Source organism: Octopus sinensis, linkage group LG29 (genome assembly GCF_006345805.1).
Source record: "Octopus sinensis linkage group LG29, ASM634580v1, whole genome shotgun sequence".
NCBI lineage: Eukaryota > Metazoa > Mollusca > Cephalopoda > Octopoda > Octopodidae > Octopus > Octopus sinensis.
The window spans coordinates 11923145-11948239 of NC_043025.1; the positions used below are offsets into that span (position 1 = coordinate 11923145).

General features: G+C 42.2%; 1 protein-coding gene across 1 annotated transcript in view; it reads right to left on the minus strand.

Annotated features, from left to right (window-relative positions):
• LOC115226033 (unconventional myosin-XIX-like) overlaps window positions 1-20848 on the minus strand; it is a 54275-nt gene extending 33427 nt beyond the window's left edge. The window contains exons 1-13 of the mRNA XM_029797004.2: window positions 20820-20848; window positions 19134-19186; window positions 16510-16608; window positions 13695-13794; window positions 12332-12477; window positions 11669-11782; window positions 10771-10832; window positions 8458-8528; window positions 7495-7564; window positions 6563-6665; window positions 5439-5535; window positions 2671-2768; window positions 1296-1380 (exon numbers count right to left, since the gene is read on the minus strand). Coding sequence (XP_029652864.1) covers window positions 1296-1380; window positions 2671-2768; window positions 5439-5535; window positions 6563-6665; window positions 7495-7564; window positions 8458-8528; window positions 10771-10832; window positions 11669-11782; window positions 12332-12477; window positions 13695-13794; window positions 16510-16608; window positions 19134-19178 — 1090 coding nt within the window. The 5' untranslated portion in view covers window positions 19179-19186; window positions 20820-20848. The remainder of the gene's footprint in view (window positions 1-1295; window positions 1381-2670; window positions 2769-5438; window positions 5536-6562; window positions 6666-7494; window positions 7565-8457; window positions 8529-10770; window positions 10833-11668; window positions 11783-12331; window positions 12478-13694; window positions 13795-16509; window positions 16609-19133; window positions 19187-20819) is intronic.
• Window positions 20849-25095: the final 4247 nt, after the last annotated feature.

The window sequence follows — 25095 nt, forward strand, 5'->3', positions numbered from 1 at the left end:
CTCCACAGACATGTGTACCCTTAACGTAGTTCTCGGGGATATTCAGCGTGACACAGAGAGTGACAAGGCCGGCCCCTTGAAATGGAAGCACTCTGTCGGTTACGACGACGAGGGTTCCGGTTGATCCAAATCAACGGAACAGCCTGCTCGTGAAATTAACGTGTAAGTGGCTGAGCACTCCACAGACACGTGTACCCTTAACGTAGTTCTCGGGGATATTCAGCGTGACACAGAGAGTGACAAGGCCGGCCCTTTGAAATACAGGTACAACAGAAACAGGAAGAAAGAGTGAGAGAAAGTTGTGGTGAAGGAGTACAACAGGGATCACCACCATCCCCTGCCGGAGCCTCGTGGAGCTTAGGTGTTTTCGCTCAATAAACACTCAAATCGTCCAGTCTAGGAATCGAAACCGCGATCCTATGACCGCGAATCCACTGCCCTAACCACTGGGCTAATAATGCCTCCACAATGCATGAAACTTAAAGTATAACGATAATCGTTGCCCTTTTCAAGCCTAGCTAGGCTCATGGACCCGGTTTCCCAGTTTCTGTGGTGCATGTGTTCCCCCCAGCTGGACAGGATGCCAGTCCATCGCAGCATTACTAAAGAAACATGAAGAGTGAGAAAAAGTTGGGGCGAAAGAGTACAACAGGGGTCGCCACCACCCCCTGCCGGAGCCTCATGGAGCTTTTAGGTGTTTTCGCTCAATAAGCACACACAACACCCGGTCTGGGAATCAAAACCCCGATCCTCCGACCGCGAGTCCTCTGCCATAACCACTGGACCATTGCGCCTACACAACTTAAAGTATATCATCATCATCGTTTAGCGTCCGTTTTCCATGCTGGCATGGGTTGGACAGTGCAACTGGGGTCTGGGAAGCCAGAAGGCTGCACCAGGCCTAGTCTGATCTGGCAGTGTTTCTACGGCTGGATGCCCTTCCTAACGCCAACCACTCCATGAGTGTAGTGGGTGCTTTTTACGTGCCACCGGCACAGGTGCCAGATGAGGCTGGCAAACGGCCATGATCGAATGGTGCTTTTTATGTGCCACCAGCACAGAGGCCAAGCGAGGTTGGCAACAGCCCTGATCGGATGGTGCAATCGGATATATATATATAATTCAAGAAAATAATGTGTTTTGAATGGCACAACAATGGACTATAATAACAGTTATAATTTAATCATCCATAGTCCTGGGGTCGATTTGTTCAACTAAAAGGCGGTGCTCCAGCATGGCCATAGTCAAATGACTGAAACAAGTAAAAGAGTAAAGTTTCAAAGAAATAAACAAACCTTTGGACTGTTTGATTTTCGTTGTATCTTCATCCTGTCCTTTCATAAATTCTATGTTACCGAGATACAATATGGCCAGAAGAATCTGTAAAGATACCAAAATTCAAAAAACATGATTCTTTTATTCCATTCTTTAACTTGTTTCAGTCAATGGGAAGGGCATAGTTGGGCACCACACATCCCCCTGGCTATACTCTTATACTTGTTTCAGTCATTTGACTGCGGCCATGCTGGAGCACCGCCTTTTAGTCGAGGAAATCGACCCCAGGACTTATTCTTTGTAAGCCTAGTACTTATTCTATCGGTTCTCTTTTTGCTGAAGTTACGGGGATGTAAACATCTGTTGTCAAGCGATGTCAGGGGGACAAACACAGACACACACACGCATATATATATATATATACATATATACGACAGGCTTCTTTCAGTTTCCATCTATCAAATCCACTCACAAGGCTTTGGTCGGCCCGAGGCTATAGTAGAAGATGCCCAAGGTGCCACACAGTGGGACTGAACCCAGAACCATGTGGTTAGGAAGCAAGCTACTTACCACACAGCCATATGCAATTCTCTGGTACATGATTCACCTATTTTTCATTTGTCTTTTCACCTAACCGGTTTTGACCATATCATTACCTATACAGGTTGTCTTCACCTTAAAACCTATCCAACCTATGACCCATCGACTTTACGACGTTTGGCATGCCAGCTCCTGGTAGGAATTATAAATAGTCATACAGGCGCAGGAGTGGCTGTGTGGTAAGTAGCTTGCTTACCAACCACATGGTTTCGGGTTCAGTCCCACTGCGTGGCACCTTGGGGAAGTGTCTTCTGCTATAGCCCCGGGACGACCAATGCCTTGTGAGTGGATTTGGTAGACGGAAACCGAAAGAATCCCATCATATATATATGTATATACCACAAAACTGGCTCTCGTGCCAGTGTCACGTAAAAGCACCCACTACACTCTCAGAGTGGTTGGCATTAGGAAGGGCATCCAGCTGTAGAAACTCTACCAGATCAGATTGGAGTGTGGTTCGCCAGACTTCAGTCAAATCATCCAACCCATACTAGCATGGAAAGCAGACATAAAATGACGATGATGATGTGTGTGTGTGTTTGTGTGTCTGTGTTTGTCCCCCTAGCATCGCTTGAAAACCGATGCCGGTGTGTTTACATTCCCGTCACTTAGCGGTTCGGCAAAAGAGAACCGATAGAATAAGTACTAGGCTTACAAAGAATAAGTCCTGGGGTCGATTTGCTCAACTAAAGGCGGTGCTCCAGCATGGCCACAGTCAAATGACTGAAACAAGTAAAAGAGTAAAAGAGTACAGGAGTTTGATGTAGGTAATGAAAGATATAAAATAAGAATTACCTGGAATATCTGCTTCGTTTGGTTTTCCGTCACACCAATCTCCTCCAAAGCTTTCAGGGTGTTTTGTAGCATTTCACTGTCTTTTCCAGCAGACCTCTCTGAAAATGCAAAAAGGTTTTATGCGACAGGCTAAGTAAATAGACATTGAAAAGGCTGCAAGTGGCAATGAAAAAGCTTTGACAGGAAGACACTCACCAAGATATAGAAACAGAACTGAAAGAAGATGCTAATGAAAATAATAATAATAATAATAATACCAGGAAACCCAAAAATGGCAGAAATTCAAAAGATAGTGCTCATGGGAACTGCTCATATCCTACGCAAAATACTTTCTATGTAATCTCAAGGTTTAAAACAAACATAATTTTCGGTTTTTTTTTTTTTAGACATTCACTAGTACAACACCAAAACTCCCCCTCCCCCCCCCCAAAAAAAAAATATATGGCACCCTAGGCATAACAACAACATGAACTTCCAACCTGTTGTCTCTTGAGGTCTCTGGGTGAGACTTGGAGCCAACTTGTACAAATATAAAGCAAAAGTCAAACATAGAATAATAATAATAATAATAATAATAATAAAATAATAATAATAATAATAATAAAATAATAATAAATGCCCTGATGCAGTACCAGGCAGTGGCTCTCATGGCTTCTGATCTTAACTGATTGGAAGTGTTTCATGTACATTGTTTTGTCTTGGTATAAAAGATGGGCCACAGCAAATATTCTGCTCAATACCACAGATTTGCTTGTCAGTTGTTTGACCTTAACCAGTTGAGCATGTCCCTTAGTGGCTGACGATATGTGCATCTCTGATCACGAGCAGAAGTAGTTGGGGAGCATCATAGCCATGTGTTGAGAGGGATTCTTTGGGGTTTGAATAATTCACCTCTGGAAACATGGGTGGTTCTTTCAACATCCTTAAGCAACCCTTATTCAGGGACCGTTTGAGCGGGATGGGCTACTCAACCTGAAGAAAATTCTAACTGGGCCCCACCTGCAAGGTCATGTGCTGTTTATCTTGATATGAGATCACCATGTCACCGCACATATTGTCGTGATGCATGTGCCTGGTGTACCCTTATCAGACGGGTAGTCATGATGGGTATATTGGGCTTCGTATATTTTACCCCAGTGTCACTTTGATGGCATGAACTGCTCTCTCACTCAATAATAATAATAATAATAATAATAATAACAAGAGCACTCAGAGAGCACAAACCTCTGCCAAGACAACACCAACGTCCTCCCAATGATGATTTTTTTAAATGAGAATATCTGAAATAAACTCAGTTGCTCTCACAAATGAGAATATTAAAAACGAACCTGACTGCTCTCAAAAATTAATTAAAGAAAACAGGAAAAATAATCCGGAATCCTTCTTCGGTACTGGATTGATCCCAAAATCTAATCAGATCGTGCCAGTCATGAGGTCAACATCCCTGAAAGTTTTATCTGAATCCATCCATCGGTTCTTGAGATATTTTGTCCACGGACAAACAAACAAGCATGACTGAAGACAATACCTCCACTTTCGCTAAGGCAGAGGTAAAAATAACAAGAGCACTCAGAGAGCACAAACCTCCACCAAGACAACACCAGCATCCTCTCAACGGTTAGCCAGAGATGATTTTTAAAATGAGAATATCTGAAATAAACTCAGTTGCTCTCACAAATGAGAATACTGAATATGAACAGGAAAAATAATCCAGAATCCTTGTCCGGTACATTAAATAATGATTTTATCCTAATTATGTATCATCATCATTATCGTTAGCATGGGTTGGACAGTTCAACTGGGGTCTGGGAAGCCAGAAGGCTGCACCAGGCCCAGTCTGATCTGGCAATGTTTTTATGGCTGGATGCCCTTCCTAAAGCCAACCACTCCGAGAGTGTAGTGGGTGCTTTTTACGTGCCACCGGCACAGGTGCCAGGCAAGGCTGATAAACGGCCACGATTGGATGGTGCTTTTTATGTGCCACCGGCACGGGGGCCAGGTGAGGCTGGCAACGAACGGCCATGTATAAATATATATATATATATATATATATATATGTTTCCCTTCACTGGACACTAAACTCTGCTTGTGAAGACCTGTTGGGGCAAGTGAAATCGAAATTGAACCAAATTCGATGACTGGCACCTGTGCCAGTGGAGCGCTGACAGCTCCATCCGAGCGGGATCACTGCCAGAGCAGCTGTCTGGCACGTAAAGAGCACCGTTTGAGCTGCCTTGAAACCTACACACAAAAGGTTTCTCTTCAGTTTCCACTGACCAAATCAACTCACAAAGGCTTATCAGCACAGGGGTTATACAGTAGAAGGCACTTGTGCAAGATGTCACAGTGGAGGCACATGGCCAAATGGTTAGAGCAGTGGACTCGCGGGTTCAAATCTCAGACCGGGCGATGTGAGTGTTTATGAGCGAAACACCTAAGCTCTATGCAGCTCTGGCAGAAAGTAATTGCGAACTTCTGCTGACTCTTTCGCCACAACTTTCTCTCACTCTTTCCTCCTGCATCTTGCAGCTCACCTGTGACGGACTGGCTTCCCGTCCAGGTGGGGAACCTATACACCAAGGAAACTGGGAAACCGGCCCTTATGAGCCAGGCATGGCTCGAGAAGGAACAAACAAGGTGTCACATGGTGGGATTGAACCCAAGTCCATATGGTCGAGAAGCAAGCTTCTTAACCACACAGCCAAGCCACGATGGTCAATTAATTCAAAACAGAGAACGTAAGGAATGTAAAGAAGAGAAAATCTGACCTGATGGTCCTGGAAGGATTCTGAATGCAATGCTTTGGTCAAAATCTTCAAACAACTGACCAATGGTGTTGGTTCCTCTAAGTCCAGGCTGCATCATCTGTGAAGCAGAAAGAAATCACTCATTAATGGGGTCAAGTTCGTTATAATTCTGCTTCGTTACCCATTACCCGTTACCTTTAATTTGTTTCAGTCATTGGACCGTGGCCATGCTGGAGCAGTGTGTTGAAGGGGTTTTAGCCAAACAAATGAACTGCAGTATTTATCTATTTTACCTTTTTTTTTTACTGTGGCCATGCTGGAGCAACGCCTTAAAAGGTTTTTAGTCGAAGAAATCTACCCCAGGACTTACGCTTTGTAAGCCTAGTACTTATTCTATCAGTCTCTTTTGCTGAACTGCCAAGTTACAGGGTACATAAACACACTAACATAAGTTGTCAAACACAGACACAAATATACACACACACATATATACATATATATATAAATGTATGTATGTACATAAATATATATGTATATATATGTATGTATATATATATATATGTATGTATGTATGTATGTATATGTATGTATGTATGTATGTATGTATGTATGTATGTATGTATGTATGTATGTATGTATTATATATATATATAATATATATATATAATATATATATATATATATATATATGATGGGCTTCTCAGAAGGTTTTGGTCAGCCCAAGGCTACAGTGGAAGACACTCGCCCAAGTTTAGGGCAGCGGACTCATGGTCGTAGGATCGCGGTTTCGATTCCCAGACCGGGCGTTGTGTGTGTTTATTGAGCGAAAACACCTAAAGCTCCATGAGGCTCTGGCAGGGGATGGTGGCGACCCCTGTTGCACTCTTTCGCCCCCAACTTTCTCTCACTCTTTCTTCCTGTTTCTTGTCCCCGACTTCCTATGCAACCGCTGAGCCTGGATGCGCATTCATCCATCCGTCGATGCTCTCGGTGTCGGGGGTTGACCTGCTTTCGCTTCTGCGGGTCTTACGAATAGCAAAGGACCACGTTTCGGACTTTTCCCACCCTGGGACGAAGACCGCTTCGCACAACAGTAACAGTAACCACCACCACCACCAACAACAACAACAACAAAACATACAAACCTGATAAAAAATATGGAAGTTACATTCTGCAGGTCCCTGATGTACGACTCTGGTCTTCTCCAGTAAATACGTGCTGATGGCTGCTCCCTTCATGTTTCCAGACCTACAGAAGAGAAAATGGGACCAGCTTATAGATGGGAAATATCCCTAACAACACTGCTATCTTGTCATTCATCATCATCATTGTTTAACGTCCGCTTTCCATGCTAGCACGGGTTGGACGGTTCGACCGGGGTCTGGGAAGCCAGGAGGCTGCACCAGGCTCCAGTCTGATCTGGCAGTGTTTCTACAGCTGGATGCCCTTCCTAACGCCAACCACTCCGCGAGTGTAGTGGGTGCTTTTTACGTGCCACCTGCACAGGTGCCAGGGGAGACAGGCAATGGCCACGATCAGTTGGTGTTTTTTATGTGCCACTGGCACAGAAGCCAGTCAAGGCAGCGCTGGCATCGGCATCATTCGGATGGTGCTTTTTACGTGCCACCGGCACAGGTGCCAGGGGAGGCTGGCAATGGCCACAATTGGTTGGTGCTTTTTACGTGCCACCGGCATGGAAGCCAGTCAAAGTGATGCTGGCATCGGCATCATTCGGATGGTGCTTTTTACGAGCCATCGGCACAGGTGCCAGGGGAGGCTGGTAATGGCCACGATCGGTTGGTGCTTTTTACGAAGCCAGTCAAGGCGGTGATGATGATGATGATGATGATAAGTATTCCTTCTGCACCCGACTGCATGTTAACACTTCTCTCTCCCTCTCTTTCTCTCACTATCCACCTCACCCATCAGCTGACCACATGACACATTTGGCCTAAGGGTATCAATATTAACCATCTTTCTCTATTTCTCCCTCTCTTCTTTCGTCACTCCCCCCACTCACTCCACCTCTAACAGGTGAACAAACAAGCAGATTATAATACAGCTATTTAAGACATACCTGTTGAAGTTTAATTGGATGTATTTTCCAAATCTCGAACTGTTCTCATTCCGAGTTGTTGTGGCATTACCTGAAGTGAAAAAAAAAGGTTCAGAGCCAAGGGAGATGAATGATGTAATTAAAGAAACAGCAGAATGAGGGAAGAGAATAAAAAAAAAACGTGGAGTGGCTAAAGAAATTGTACAGTGTTTGTTGTATAGTAGTGAAAGTAGAGGACTTGTGTGTCGTTGGGTAGTGAAATTAAAAAGGATCTTTTCGGTTTGAACGGCAGTTTTTTAAAATAATTTCCACGTAACTAAACACTTTTAAACTTCGTATACTGGTAGAATGTGTTTATAAAACATCTTTTTCTCTTGGCTTTATTGAGAAAATTCTAGGGTTTGTAAGATATTTGTTGCTTTTTTTCTTCAATTTCTGCAATTTCAACCAATCAATGACGTCTATTGAGGTAAAAAAAACATTCTGTGCCGTATGAATATGTCCCTCGTTTAAGAAACAGATTGGGTTTATTTACATTTGTGAAGAAAAAAAGATACCCTTCCCCTACCCCTAACGCTAAAAGAGATTGAAATGCAATAGATCGATACTAGGGTCATAATTATGGGTGACAATTTCATATGACACCGCTAGAAAAAACTGCCATTCAAGCTGAAAAGATCCCATTATAGGGATATGGAGTCGGACATTATAGGGATACAGTGGGGTTGAGTTATGTGGCGATCCTTCGGTATAGGTACCGTAAGTACTGGAAGTGGCTTTGTTTACATTTCTGAAGATAACAGAAGCCCTTTTCTCCCACCCCTAACCCTAATACAAGCCCTAACTAACCCTAACCCTAAAACAGATTGAAATGCAATAGATCAATACTAGGGTCATAATTATGGGTGACAATTTCATATGACACCGTTAGGAAAAACTGCTGTTCAAACCGAAAAGATCCATTAAAAAGACTTGTCAACTTACCAAAAGCTTCTAAGATTGGGTTAGACTTTAAAATCTTAGTCTCAATCTTTCTGCCAGTCATAGAGGATTCTCTGCAAGGAACCAAAAGCACCGAAGACATTAAATTGAAGAATTGTGGAGGCCCTTCTTTTACTAGTTTTTGTTATTGGTCCTCATTTAATTTAAAACCCTTGAAGTGGTTATGTGTGTAGCATGGTGAACAGATGCAAAAGGAAGGTGTATGCTATTGAAGTAAACAAATGAGTGAATCAATTCGTAGTTAAAAATAATTTATTCACTGGACTTAATTTGTCGTTGGTACACATAATTATCAAGGCGGCGAGCTGGTAGAATCGTTAGCGCGCCGGGCGAAATGCTTAGCGGTATTTCGTCTGCCGTTACGTTCTGAATTCAAATTCCGCCGAGGTCGACTTTGCCTTACATTCTTTCAGGGTCGATTAAATAAGCACCAGTTACACACTGGGGTCGATATAATCGACTTAATCCATTTGTCTGTCCTTGTTTGTCCTTTCTGTGTTTAGCCCCTTGTGGGTAGTAAAGAAATAGGTATTTTGTCCATCGCTACATTCTGAGTTCAAATTCCGCTGAGGTCGACTTTGCCTTTCATTCTTTCGGGGTCGATTAAATAAATACCAGTTACGCACTGGGGTCGATATAATCGACTTAATCCGTTTGTCTGTCCTTGTTTGTCCTTTCTGTGTTTAGCCCCTTGTGGGTAGTAAAGAAATAGGTATTTCGTCTGCCGCTACGTTCTAAGTTCAAATTCCGCCAAGGTCGACTTTGCCTTTCATCCTTTCAGGGTCGATTAAATAAGTACCAGTTATGCACTGGAGTCGACATAATTGACTTAATCCGTTTGTCTGTCCTTGTTTGTCCTCTCTGCGTTTAGCCCCATGTGGGTAGTAAAGAAATAGGAATTTGGTCTGATGCTACGTTCTGAGTTCAAATTCCGCCGAGGTCGACTTTGCCTTTCATCCTTTCGGGGTGGATTAAATAAGTACCAGTTACGCACTGGGGTTGATATAATCGACTTAATCCTTTTGTCTGTCCTTGTTTGTCCCCTCTGTGTTTAGCCCCTTGTGGGTAGTAAAGAAATAGGTATTTTGTCTGCCATTACGTTCTGAGTTCAAATTCCGCCGAGGTTGACTTTGCCTTTCATCCTTTCGGGGTCGATTAAATAAGTACCAGCTACGCACTGGGGTCGATATAATCAACTTACTCTGTTTGTCTTTCCTTGTTTGTCCTCTCTGCATTTAGCCCCTTGTGGGTAGTAAAGAAATAGGTACACATAATTCTTTACTACATGCAAAATGTTGACAACTGCTACGAGTTGCTAGAAATAGAAACAGGGTAGATCTGTGGAAGTGATGGTCAGAAATGAATGTTTGTGTGTGTGTGTGTGTGTGTGTGTAGTTCATCTGATATCAGTAGTCTGCCGTGGAACTTCGAACATTTCTCTCGGGTCTCTGCAGTCATTGAAAACCTGACATGTCGTAGACCTTGCTCCTTTGCCTGCTAGACCTTTCTTCTCTTTACGTCTGTCTGTTGACCACCGTATTTATAACAATCGTAGCAGCTAGAAGGACAGACATACTGAAGCAGAGTTTGTGTCTAAATAGGTCAGCTCCTGTCAATTTGAACTTCGCCTGATATGGCTGAGGTCGTAGGTCAAAGGGAGATAATCGATCACTTCCTGACGACAAAGAAAACCTTTTTTTCCACTTTAGCCCAAAGCTATTGTGGAAGACATTTGCCCAAGGTGCTACACAGTGGGACTGAACCTGGAACCATGTGGTTGGGAAGCAAGCTTCTTACCACACAGCCACGATTCAGTTTTTTAAAAAAATTTTGGTTCCTTTTGAACAAATGTTAGACAGGAGTGGCTGTGTGGTAAGTAGCTTGTTTACCAACCACATGGTTCCGGGTTCAGTCCCACTGCGTGGCACCTTGGGCAAGTGTCTTCTACTATAGCCTCGGGCCAACCAAAGCCTTGTGAGTGGATTTGGTAGACGGAAACTGAAAGAAGCCTGTCGTATATATGTACATATATATATGTATGTGTGTGTCTGTGTTTGTCCCCCTAGCATTGCTTGACAACCGATGCTGGTGTGTTTATGTCCCCGTCACTTAGCGGTTCGGCAAAAGAGAACCGATAGAATAAGTACTGGGCTTACAAAGAATAAGTCCCGGGGTCGAGTTGCTCGATTAAAAGGCGGTGCTCCAGCATGGCCGCAGTCAAATGACTGAAACAAGTAAAAGAGTAAAAGAGAATAATACAAAAAAAGGGGCTAAAGCGGCTCACAAAATACTTACAGGGAGAGGTTCTGGCTTGAAACAACAGTCAGGTACTTGAGCAGGTGTTTAGCTGATACTGTCTGTAGGTGAAAGAGGAACACAAAGGTAAACATGTCGTCAACACATTGTAAAACAAAATATCTAGTAAGATACAATAAGAATAAGTTCTAGGCTATGCGTTTGAGTCTTTGTGTCTGTTTGTCCACCTCTGTCATCGCTTGATAAAACGGTGTCGATGTGTTGACGCCCCCCGTAACTTAGCGGTTCGGCAAAAGAGACCAATAGAATAGGCAACAGGCTTTAAAAATAAGTCCTGGGGTCAAATTGTTTGAGGAAAACCACTTCAAGGTGGTGCTCCAGCATGGCCAGAGTGAAATGACTAAAACAAGTAAATAAATAGAAGAATATATGTGTGTGTGTGTATATATTTTATATATATATATATATATATATATTTGCATATATATTTATACTGTAAAATTGGATTTAATCCTAAATCTAATTTTTCCCTGTAAGTTTGGATTTACTCCCTAATATTATTATTATATATTTGTATATGTATATATGTGTATATATATATATATACATATATATATTTGTATATGTATATATGTGTGTGTATATTATATATATATATATATATATATATATATATATATATATATATATATATACACATATATATACACACACACACACACATATGTATATAGTTGTGTATTTGTGCTTTTCCCCCCACCATCGCTTGACAACCAATGTTGGTGTGTTTATGTCCCCATAACTTAGCAGACCGATAGAATAAGTACTGGGCTTACAAAGAATAAGTCCTGGGGTCAATTTGTTTGACTAAAGGCAGGGCTCCAGCATGGCCGCAGCCAAATGACCAAAACAAATAAAAGAACATATATATATATACCTTTCCTGCTCCACTTTCTCCGCTGACCATGATGGTCTGATGGTCCTTGCCAAACTGTCCACACATCCGGTCGTAGGCAAGTTTGGCACAGCCAAATATGTGGGGCTCCACAAACTGAAACAACACAAAAAGACGATGTTATGTATGTATATATATATATATATATATATAGAGAGAGAGAGAGAGAGAGAGAGAGAGAGAGAGAGAAGAGAGAGAGAGAGGACGGAGGAGAGATGGAGAGAGAGAGAGACGGAGAGAGAGAGAGACGGAGAGAGAGAGAGACGGAGGAGGGGATGAAAGGAAGATAAGAGGAGAATGAGAGGGGAGGAGGAGGAGGGGAGAGAAGATGGTGGAGGTGGGGAGTTGTGGGGGAGGGGAGGGGAGGGGAGGAGAGGAGGAGGAAAGGAGGAGAGGGAAGAGGAGGAGGATGCTGGCTGTGTGGCACCAGCACCCACACCAATGCCTTTTATGTGGAACCCTGGTTCCAGGACCTCAGTTTTGTTCTGGTGAATGAGTATTCCCGAGTACAACGACGTGCCGCACACATCTCAAATCCTCCGTCAGCTCATACTAGCAGGCAACCCGACCACAAGGGCCGGTTGCCTGCCTTCAGCAACAAAGAAGTTCAAAACCACAATAAAGACACCGAGATAAAACACATACCGATCCCTTGGCTGCTGCGTACGTGTGGATAAGTTCTTCGGAATAGAGATGATGGAGTTCCTTAAAAGGGTTGACAGCCACTAGGATGTTGCCACCAGAGGTGTAGACAGCATCTTGCTGGAAGCGCAAATCCAGGCAAGTCAACACTGTTAAAGAAAATACAAAATATATCTTGTAAAGAGATGTCAGTAAATAGGTGTGTTACTGCATTATTTAGGGGTTAAACCAGGGTTTCTCAACCTTTTTACCCTTGCGTAAACCTTAAAATAAATTACAAGTCTCAAGGAACCCCTGGCGCAAAAAAAATTATATATCTTTCTCATATTTTTTCATCGTAGTTCATGTGGAAAATATCATATATATATATATATACGTATTTTTTTATTTCGAGATAGTAGTCCCCTTCATACCACCATATAAAAGAAATTTAATTTAATACTTACAACTCATTAAGTTAAATTAAAATCCTTTTATATGGTGGGATGAAGGGGACTACTATCTCTAAATAAAAAATATATATTTCCTCACTGAGAATAATTTGAATCCCTGTGAGTCCATGTGTATCATGTCAGATTGAAGATGGGAAGGATGGCTTCCCTTTGCAAATACTGATAGGGTACAGAAAGTGTATCAATAGCCAGCTGGAGGAGGTGTCCTCCTGGGGCTACAAGCTACAGTAGCATCCACTCTTAGGGGTTAGCCATATTTAAATGGCAAATATACTTCACGATATATATATATATATATATATATATATATATATATACTTTATTTAAAGCAGTAGAAAATTCAACAAAATCTGTTACTCTGAGTTTCTCGTTGCCATTCATCAGACAGTTTTTGCTAGAAAAATACTTACAGGGAGAGGTTCTGGCTTGAAACAACAGTCAGGTACTTGAGCTAGCAAAAACTGTCTGATGAACGGCAACGGGAAACTCAGAGTAACAGATTTTGTTGAATTTTCTGCTGCTTTAAATAAAGCATATTACTCTACCACTGGTATTTGAGTACTCTTTTTTCCACCTTGTTTCACATTTATATGTTTACTCCGGTATATATATATATATATAAGTAGTTGAATGAATTATCCTAGCATGGACTCACTATGGACTCCGTGTGGGCAGTCATCTAAAAGTTTTCATTCGTCATGATGCTGACATAAGTTCCTTGTCTCTCCTGATGAGAAGGCGGCATAATGCACCCTTTATTCCTTCGGAATTAAGAATATGCAGTCTTCGAAACATATGTCAAGAATAAAGGAATTTTGTTAAATCGTCGTTCGACTCGATTTTTTCATTTATATATATATATGTATATATATATATATATATATATATATAATTACAGACAAATTTATATTTACCAGTGGCTGAATTAATGACGGTCAATTTGGTGAGGTTCTCACACGATTGTGGTGTCTCATGCATATTGGTGAGGAGGTCTTTCATGCTGGCCACCACTTCCTGGAGAGAGAGAGAGAAGCAGAAAGAGAGAGAGAGAAGCAGAAAGAGAGAGAGAGAAGCAGAAAGAGAGAGAGAGAAGCAGAAAGAGAGAGAGAGAAGCAGAAAGAGAGAGAGAGAAGCAGAAAGAGAGAGAAGTGGAGAGAGAGAGAGGAGCACAGAGAGAGAGGAGCAGAAAGAGAGAGAGAGAGAGAAGCAGAGAGAGAGAGAGAAGCAGAAACAGAGAGGAGCAGAGAAAGAGAGAGAAGTAGAGAGAGAGAGAGAAGAGAGAGAAGCAGAAACAGAGAGAGAAGCAGAAACAGAGAGAGAAGCAGAAAGAGAGAGAAGTGGAGAGAGAGAGAGAGAGAGAGAAGCAGAGAGAGGAGCAGAAAGAGAGAGAAGTGGAGAGAGAGAGAGAGAGAGAGAGAGAGAAAGAGAAACAGTAATTAGTGGTGTGGTTAATTGCATACAGCTTATATAGACTAAAACAGCATCAATATTCACACCATTTTTAAACCGTAAATTATACACCATCCTCACCATCATCATCATTGTTGTGAATGCTGCCATAATCCTTGCCTCCAGTCCATCTTTGATGTTACAAGGAGTTTTATTGGGCTCTCGCTCAACTGCATTGCACATATAATAATCAAGGGGTTTTTTTTTGTTTGTTCCTTCTCGAGCCATGCCTGGCTCATAAGGGCCGGTTTCCCGGTTTCCTTGGCGTATAGGTTCCCCACCTGGACGGGACGTCGGTCCGTCGCAGGTGAGCTGCTAGATGCAGGAGGAAAGAGTGAGAGAAAGTTGTGGCGAAAGAGTCAGCAGAAGTGTTGCCATTACCTTCTGCCGGATTTGCGTGAAGCTTAGGTGTTTCACTCATAAACATACACATCACCAGGTCTGAGATTCGAACCCACGATCCCTCGACAGCGAGGCCGCTGCTCTAACCACTATGCCATGTGCTTCCAACAACAGCCTTCACACATCAGGTGTTCCTTCTTGAGCCTTGCCTGGCTCATAAGGGTCGATTTCCCGGTTTCCTTGGCATATAGGTTCCCCACCTGGACGGGACGCCGGTCCGTCGCAGGTGAGCTGCAAGATGCAGGAGGAAAGAGTGAGAGAAAGTTGTGGCGAAAGAGTCAGCAGAAGTTCGCCATTACTTTCTGCCGGAGCCACGTGGAGCTTAGGTGTTTCGCTCATAAACACACACATCGCCTGGTCTGAGATTCCAACCCGTGATCCCTCGACCGCGAGTCCGCTGCTCTAACCACTAGGCCATGTGCTTCTACAATCAAGGAGGTTGCAATCTGAGGGGCTAGGTGGCCAGATGTTAGGGGTGGTGTGGTCGCAGAAATTGTCTGACAGCCACGACTGGGTTGTCCTGCATGTGTGGCACGGTGCAGAGTCCTGTTGCCAGACACAGGGTCTTGCAGCAGCCACCTTCTTGACCCAGGGCAGTACTACCTCCTCCAGGCACTTGATGTAAGCCTCTGTGTTGAGTCTGAGGCCATGTGGGAAGATGAATGGAGATGTATGAAGGAAGTGGTCCATCAGGGTTCAATCCTCAGGACCCCTCCTATTCATAATATTCCTGTAGGCCATCACAGAGGAGTTCAAGACTGGCTGTCTATTGGAACTCCTATATGCTGATAATCTAGTTCTTATACCTGAATCTAGAATAACTGAAGCAATTCCAGATATGGAAGCAAACCTAGAATTGAGAGGCCCCAAGGTTTAACTAGGCAAAGAGTAAAGAGTTAGCAAATAGGTGGCACGTAAAAAGCACCAACCGATTGTGGATTTTGCCAGCCTCCCCTGGCACCTGTGCCAGTGGCACGTAAAAAGCACCATCTGTATGTGGCTGATGCCAGCGCTGCCTTGACTGGCTTCCGTGTCGGTGGCACATAAAAAGCACCGACCGGTTCTGGCCATTGCCAGCCTCGCTTGGCATCTGTGCCGGTGGCACGTAAAAAGCACCATCCATATGTGGCTGATGCGAGTGCCGCCTTGACTGGCTTCCCTGTTGGTGGCACGTAAAAAGCACCAACCGATCGTGGCCGTTTGCCAGCCTCCCCTGGCACCTGTGCCGGTGGCACGTAAAAAGTACCATCCCTATGTGGCCGATGCCAGCGCTGCCTTGACTGGCTTCCCTGTTGGTGGCACGTAAAAAGCACCAACCGATTCTGGCCATTGTCAGCCTACCCTGGTACCTGTGCTGGTGGCACGTAAAAAGCACCATCCGTACGTGGCTGATGCCAGCGCCGCCTTGACTGGCTTCCGTGTCGGTGGCACATAAAAAGCACCAACTGATCGTGGCCGTTTGCCAGCCTCCCTTGGCACCTGTGCCGGTGGCACTTAAAAAGCACCCACTACACTCACGGAGTGGTTGGCGTTAGGAGGGGCATCCAGCTGTAGAAACACTGCCAAATCAGACTGGAGCCTGGCGCAGCCTCCTGGGTTCCCATAACCTGGTCAAACCATCCAACCCATGCTAGCATGGAAAACGGACGTTAAACGATGATGATGATAATGATGATGATGAAAGAAGATAAAACCCTGCTTATATTTGAGAAAATAGCATTGGCCACATTACAGAAAAAGAACAGGTGAGAACTCAATATGCAGTACTCAAAAGAAATAGCAGCCAAATCATCTTAAAAGAGGAAGGTCACATTCGATAATGCAGTCCTAGATACACTATGGCTAAAACATTTTTTTTAATGATTTATGACAACTTACCTTCTGTCCAACCTGGATCACAAAATTGTCATCTGAAACCTGGGTTACAACCCCGGGGACCCACACTTGGTCAGGATCTGCTACAAAGACTGTTGAACCCTATAAAAGAAAACATAAATGAAAATATTGACAACTGACAGGTCCCTTAACCACTGGGGAATCATCGGGGCACTGCAGTCATGCAAGAAAGCCTAGTGGAGCCCGTCCTTCTCCAGGCTAAACTCATTTCTACAGCTGACCAGACTGGAGCAACATGAAGTGAAGTGTTTTGCTCAAGAGCACAATGCATTGCCTGGTCGAGGGATTGAAACCACAATCTTATGGTTGAGAGTCCAACACCCTAACCACTAAGCCATGCACCTCCACAAATGAAAATATACTGATATATAAATGAGAATAGTCATCATCACCACCATTACAATCATCATCATGAGCAGCAGCAATGTGGAAGCGCAATGGCCCAGTGGTTAGGGCAGCAGACTCACAGTCGGAGGATCACAGTTTCGATTCCCAGACCGGGCGTTGTGTGTGTTTATTGAGTGAAAACACCTAAAGTTCCACGAGGCTCCGGCAGGGGGTGGTGGCGACCCCTGTTGTACTCTTTCGCTCCAACTTTCTCTCACTCTTTCTTCCTGTTTCTTGTCCCCGACTTCCTACGCAACCGCTGAGCCCGGATGTGCATTCATCCATCCATCCGTCGATGCTCTCGGTGTCGGGGGGTTGACCTGCTCTCTCTTCTGCGGGTCTTACGAATAGCAAAGGACCACGTTTTGGACTTCTCCCACTAGGACGAAGACCGCTATGCTCAACAGCAATAGCAATGTGGAGGCGCAATGGCCCAATGGTTAGGGCAGTGGACTCACAGTCGGAGGATCGTAGTTTCGATTCCCAGACCAGGCGTTGTGTGTGTTTATTGAACGAAAACACCTAAAGCTCCACAAGGCTCCAGCAGGGGGTGGTGGCGACCCCTGTTGTACTCTTTCGCCCCAACTTTCTCTCTCACTCTTTCTTCCTGTTTCTTGTCCCCAACTTCCTACGCAACCGCTGAGCCTGGATGCGCATTCATCCATCCGTCGATGCTCTCGGTGTCGGGGGTTGACCTGCTTTCTCTTCTGCGGGTCTTACGAATAGCAAAGGACCACGTTTCGGACTTCTCCCACCTTGTGAGCTCTGGGAAGAAGACCGTTCGCTCAACAGCAACAGCAGGTGGAGGCGCAATGGCCCAATGGTTAGGGCAGCGGACACGCGGTCAGAGGATCGCGGTTTCGATTCCCAGACCAGGCGTTGTGTGTGTTTATTGAGCGAAAACACCTAAAGCTCCACAAGGCTCCAGCAGGGGGTGGTGGCGACCCCTGTTGTACTCTTTCGCTCCAACTTTCTCTCTCACTCTTTCTTCCTGTTTCTTGTCCCCGACTTCCTACTCAACCACTGAGCCTGGATGCGCTTTCATCCATCCGTCGATGCTCTTGGTGTCGGGGGTTGACCTGCTTTCTCTTCTGCGGGTCTTACGAATAGCAAAGGACCACGTTTCGGACTTCTCCCATCTTGTGAGCTCTGGGACGAAGACCATTCGCTTAACAGCAACAGCATCAGCTGCAAACGCAGGTGTTGCTGCCCATAAGATGGAGGAGATAAAAAATTAATAAATAAATATATATATACTCTTTGTTCGACATTTTAAAACTGATGTAATACTTACAGTGTTTAATAAAATGAAGTAGCGTGAAACGATTGTACTACTCTACCTTGGACATCCTTGTTGCTTATTTTGATTATAATCACCCCATTTGCTTTATATGGATAATACCATACCAAATTCTGGTGCCTTTAACTTAAGTACCATATTCATCTGAATCTAAATTTTGCTGAACTTATATATATATATATACACACACACATATATATACACAACATATATATATTATATATATATACACACACACAATATATATACACACACACATATACATAGGCGCAGGAGTGGCTGTGTGGTAAGTAGCTTGCTTACCAACCACATGGTTCCGGGTTCAGTCCCACTGTGTGGCACCTTGGGCAAGTGTCTTCTACTACAGCCTCGGGCCGACCAATGCCTTGTGAGTGGATTTGGTAGACGGAAACTGAAAGAAGCCTGTCGTATATATGTATATATATGTATGTGTGTGTATATGTTTGTGTGTCTGTGTTTGTCCCCGCAACATCGCTTGACAACCGATGCTTGTGTGTTTACGTCCCTGTCACTTGGCGGTTCGGCAAAAGAGACCGATATATATAATGGCGGTGCCCCAGCATGGCCACAGCTCATAAGCTGAAACTAGAATCAATCAATCAATCAATCATATATGTGTGTGTGTGTGTGTGTATGTTTGTGTGTCTGACAACCAATGCTGGTGTGTTTACGTCCTTGTCACTTGGCGGTTCGGCAAAAAGAGACCGATAGAATACGTACTGGGCTTACAAAAGAATAAGTCCCGGGGTCGATTTTGCTCGACTAAAGGCGATGCTCCAGCATGGCCGCAGTCAAATGACTGAAACAAGTAAAATAAAAAAAAAAAAAGAGACTTCATGTGCTTCCTCAACATTTTCATCCACTTAGATAAACAAAACAGAAATTGAACCACACTTACCACAGCATAAGAAGGCATTGTTGCTATCCTTTCTTTTTCATCCATCCTGGGGTCTGAAACATACCAATTACTAATTCTGTTATTCTCTTACCATTTATGTATGAAACTCTAGAACAGTGGTTTTCAACCAGGGTTCCGCCAGTACAGTCCAGGGGTTCCGCAAGAAGTTACAAAACTGCTAAAATCGGCAGAAATTTTTAATTCTCCTGTGCAGATATGTGTGCATAAGACTATTAAATTATTGCACAGGGGTTCCTCGAGCCAGTGGAATGTTTCCTTGGGGTTCCGCTCCAGCAAAAAGGTTGAAAAGCACTGCTCTAGAACTAGCAAATAAAATCAAAGAACAACAATATAGTCTGTTATACACAAAACATTTATAGGATCTTTTCGGTTTGAACAGCAGTTTTTTAAAATAATTTCCACGTAACTGAACACTTTTAAACTTCGTATTCTGGTAGAATGTGTTTATAAAACATCTTTTTCTCTTGGCTTTATTGAGAAAATTCTATAGTTTGTAAGATGTTTGTTTCTTTTTTTTTTTCTTCAATTTCTGCAATTTCAACCAATCAATGACGTCTATTGAGGTAAAAAAAAACAACAAAAACATTCTGTGCCGTATGAATATGTCCCTCGTTTAAGAAACAGATTGGGTTTATTTACATTTGTGAAGAAGAAAAAAAGATACCCTTCCCCCGACCTCTAACCCTAACCCTAAAACAGATTGAAATGCAATAGATCGATACTAGGGTCATAATTATGAGTGACAATTTCATATGACACCGCTAGAAAAAACTGCCGTTCAAACCGAAAAGATCAAAAAAAAGTTACGAAGGATTATATGGGGTACTTAAACTAAATATAAGTACACTGTAACAAACCTATTTCTTTATTACCCTCAAGGGGCTAAACACAGAGGGGCAAACAAGGACAGACAAAGGGATTAAATCGTTTACATCGACCCCCAGTGCGTAACTGGTACTTAATTCATTGACCCCGATAGGATGAAAGGCAAAGTCAACCTCGGCGGAATTTGAACTCAGAACGTAAAGACAGACGAAATACCTATTTCTATTTCTTTACTACCCACAAGGGGCTAAACACAGAGGGGACAAACAAGGACAGACATAGGTATTAAGTCGATTATATCGACCCCAGTGCGTAACTGGTACTTAATTTATCAAATCACACAATACCGTCTTAAAAGAAACGGAGGACACCTTGATTAATGGGTACTACTTGAGAACAGTGGTCCCGGTGCGCGCACTCGCGTAGTCGCGCATCCGTGCTAGCTAGTCGTGACTAGTCGATCCTAAGACTACCTCGTAAAGTAAATAAAACACAAAATAAATGCTTTTTTATCAAAATTTTTTACACAAAGTAAGGATCGACTAGTCATGACTAGTCATACTCAATTAAGGACCGCTTCAGGGAAGGGGGGAGGGGTTAAACAACAAACAACCGAAGGGTCCCTACCTTGAAGCAAAGTTTCTAAGAGAGAACTTCCTAATTACTTTTAAATTGCGCGCATTATTTTAAAAGACGAGAGGACACCTTAATGTAGTCCTTGGTATCTCTAGACAGAAAGGATACGGCTGAAAGGCTTTTGATTATAAAATTTGGGTCCAAACGGGGCCGACCGGGACCTAAACAACAATATAAACAAGAACAAGGAAGGGGTTGGCTTACCTGAAGTTCTTTAAGCTCTGAAATAATTTGTCCCTGCTTTCAAAAACGACACTCGACATTTGATTGGCTGAAAACCGACCAATGAAACGTCTTGTTTACACCGGGGCAGACCAGTTTTAGGTCTGTGAATAATAATGATCTGAATAAATTAAATCTTAATTAACTTTGATTACAAAACGAACAATGGATCATGGGTTCGATCCTACCGAGTGACATCCTGAGCCAGTGTATGATCGATCCGAGCCTTGTGAAGAAAATTGGAGAGACGGAAATAGCGCAAAAGCTGTACCAGTAACCCAAAGGTCACCTTGTCATACACCTAGGCGGCGAGTTGGGAGAAACGTTAGCACGCCAGGCGAAATGCTTAGCGGTATTTCGTCTGCCGTTACGTTGTGAGTTCAAATTCCGCCGAGGTCGACTTTACCTTTCATCCTTTCGGAGTCGATAAATTAAGTACCATTTACGCACTGGGGTCGATGTAATCGACTTAATACCTTTGTCTGTCCTTGTTTGTCCTCTCTATGTTTAGCCCCTTGTGGCTAATGAAGAAATAGGTATAAGTCCCGGAGTCGATTTGTTTGACTGAAGGAGGTGCTCCAGCATGGCCACAGTCAAATGACTGAAACATGTAAAAGAATAAAGAGAGTATAGCCTTTGGCCAACCAAAGCCTTTTGAGTGGATTTGGTAGACGGAAACTGAAAGAAGCCTGTCGTATATATATATATATATGTGTGTGTATGTGTGTGTGTTTGTGTTTCTCCAACATCGCTTGACAACCAATGTTGGTGTGTTTACGTTCCCGTAACTTAGCAGTTCAGCAAAAGAGAGGCTTACAAAGAATAAGTATATATATATTTCGTTCGGCGTCAACAGCCCTTCTTATCTTGTTTTTCCCTGTCCTGTCTTTTACTGTTATATTTTTTTACTGTTTATATTTTTTTACTGTTTATTTTTTTACTGTTTATATTTTTGTACTGTCGCTACTGTCCTGTTTTTTTAACCATTTTTTTACCATTTTTTACCCCTCTGCGAAAAGATCTCAGAATTTTAATTGATTGCTTTTCGCAGGAAGGAAAGTTTCTTGTCGAAGATACGTCTCGCTTTTATCCTTCGAAACGTAGAGTAGATGAAACCATAGCGACTGAAGAAGGGGTTTTTTCGTTGTGTTAATTGTCCTGTACTCCATTTTTTGTTGCTTTTAAAAAAATGTCCAGTTCCTTTGGTTTGTGTCTATGTTTTCGTTTCTCTTTGTGTTCGACGTCCCTTTGGTGTCCTGTACTCATATATGCGTGTATATATACATGTAGAGGTAGGTACGTACATATGTGTTATATATATGCATATGTTTTATTTCATTTATTAATATATATATATATATATATATATATATATATATATATATATATATATATATATAATATTAATTAGAGACAAATCAAACAAAGAAAGACTTAATCCAATACATAAAAAATTTTATATAAATTAAATATAATTAAGATTAATTAAGATATCCACTACGATTGTTTCTTGTCACTTCAATGGACATTCATCAGGTGGTTTCAAGACCTTCTAAGTTCAAAATTGCATAGAAGGTCTTGAAACCACCTGATGAATGTCCATTGAAGTGACAAGAAACGATCGTAGTGGATATCTTAATTATATTTAATTTATATAAAATTTTTTATGTATTGGTTTAAGTCTTTCTTTGTTTGATTTGCATAATAGTGGTTTTCTCTCTAATTAATATTATATTATATTTTACTATAAAATTGGATTCAATCCTAAATCTGATTTTTCCCTGTAAATTTAGATCTATTCCCTAATATTTATTATTATATATATATATATATATATATATACACACACATATATATATCATCATCGTTTAACGTCCGCTTTCCATGCTAGCATGGGTTGGACGGTTCAACTGGGGTCTGGGAAGCCCGAAGGCTGCACCAGGCTCCAGTCAGATCTGGCAGTGTTTCTACAGCTGGATGCCCTTCCTAACGCCAACCACTCCGTGAGTGTAGTGGGTGCTTTTTATGTGCCACATATATATATACGAAAGGCTTCTTTCAGTTTCTATCCACCAAATCCACTCACAAGGCTTTGGTTGGCCCAAGGCTATACCCTCTTTGCTCTCTTACTTGTTTCAGTCATTTGACTGTGGCCATGCTGGAGCACTGCCTTTAGTCGATTTGCTCGACCAAGGCGGTGCTCCAGCATGGCTTCAGTCAAATGACTGAAACAAGTAAAGGAATAAAATAATAACAGAAACTCATAATTAATTTTCAAATTAATAATTTATTACATTTTTCATGTTTAGAATATATAAATAAATTTTCTCCCAAAAACTAAATTTGTTTCATAAAATTCTTTTAACAAGAATTAAGACGACAGATTTCCTTTGGGGGTGGTTTCTGCGATTGATAGAAAATCCTTTAAGGGGGTACCATGTAAGTATGGCTCTTATGTAAAGCTCGCTTCTCAATCATGGGTTACCAGTTTCCGTTCCACTGGGTGGCACAATGGGCAAGTGTCTTTTACTGTGGCTCCAAGCTGGTTAAGGTCTTTGTGAGTGAATTTGGTACACGGAACCAGTGTGGAAGCTTGTCATATGTGTGTGTGTGTGTGTGTGTGTGGTTATATGTGTATGTGTGCATGGTTGTGTATATGTGTCAGTGTGCTTGTCTGTGTGTATATGTGTGTACATATACGTGTAGATGTATGTGTGTGTATACATATATATTTGTGTGTGTGTGTGTGTATACATATATATTTGTGTGTATATGTGTCAGAGTGTTTGTGTGTATGTGCATGTGCCGATGTGTGTGTGTGTGTATATATTTGTGCGTGTATATTTGTCAGTGTGTATGTGTGTACATATATGTGTAGATGTATGTGTGTGAGTATATATTTGTGTGTGCATATGTATGTGTATGCATGTGTATGTGTGTATATATTTGTATGTGTATATATGTATATGTGCACGTGTGTGTGTATATGTATTTATGTGTGTATGTGTGTCAGTGTGTTTGTGTGTATGTGCATGTACATATATGTGTAGATGTATGTCTGTGTGTGTGTATATATATATATATTTGTGTGTGCATATGTATATGTGTATGTGTGTATATATATGTATGTGTATGTATGCATATGTGTGTGTGTGTGTGTATATTTGTCTATGTGCATGTATGTATGTATATGTGTGTATATATATATGTTTGTATGTGTCTGTATGTGCGTGTATATGTGCATGTATATATTTGTGTTTGCATATGTATATGCATGTGTGTATGCCGGCTTTTTACCAGTAAAGGTTTTAGTTGCCAATTCTGTACAAGACATTGTAGATCTTTAGCTGGGCTAAAAAGTCACATTCGATCACAGCACCAGTAACAGTTAAGCTTCGTGCAATAGCCATACTCGATAACGAGGGGGCAGCCATCATCATGTATGTATGTATATGGGAAGGGTCTTCCTAGGATGCTGACATGCAGTGTCTGTGCAAGACCCTGCCTCAGTAAAGCTGGACTCAAGAGTCATCTTCGTAGTCATAAAGCGAGACAGATGAGTGACAACCTGGCCACTGGTGGTGGTGTAACACACCATACTAATCATATCTGTCGGGCATGTGGAAGAGAGTGTAATTCGGCAGGTGGACTTAAACGACATGCAAAGGTACATGAAGCCCAGTTACAACTACAGCCGGCTGTTGGCCGGTAAAGGTTTTAGTTGCCAATTATGTACAAGACATTGTAGATCTTTGGCTGGGCTAAAAAGTCACATTCGATCACAGCACCAAAAACAGTTAAGCTTCGTGCAATGGCCATACTCGATAACGAGGGGGCAGCCATCAAATGTGTGTGTGTTTATGTATGTGTGTGTGTATATATATATATATATATATATATAATATATATATATATATATATATATATATGCATGTGTATGTATGTCTGCTTGTGTGTGTGTGTGTGTGTGTGTGAGAGAGAGAGAGAGTCTGTGTGTGTGTTTATATATATGCATGTCTGCTTGTGTGTGTGTGTGCATATGTGTGTGTGTATGTGAGAGAGAGAGAGAGTCTGTGTGTATATGTATGTGTGTGTATATATATATGCATGTGTATGTAGTCTGCTTGTGTGTATGTCTGCTTGTGTGTGTGTGTGCATATGTGTGTGTGTATGTGAGAGAGAGAGAGAGAGTCTGTGTGTATATGTATGTGTGTGTATATATATATATGCATGTGTATGTATGTCTGCTTGTGTGTGT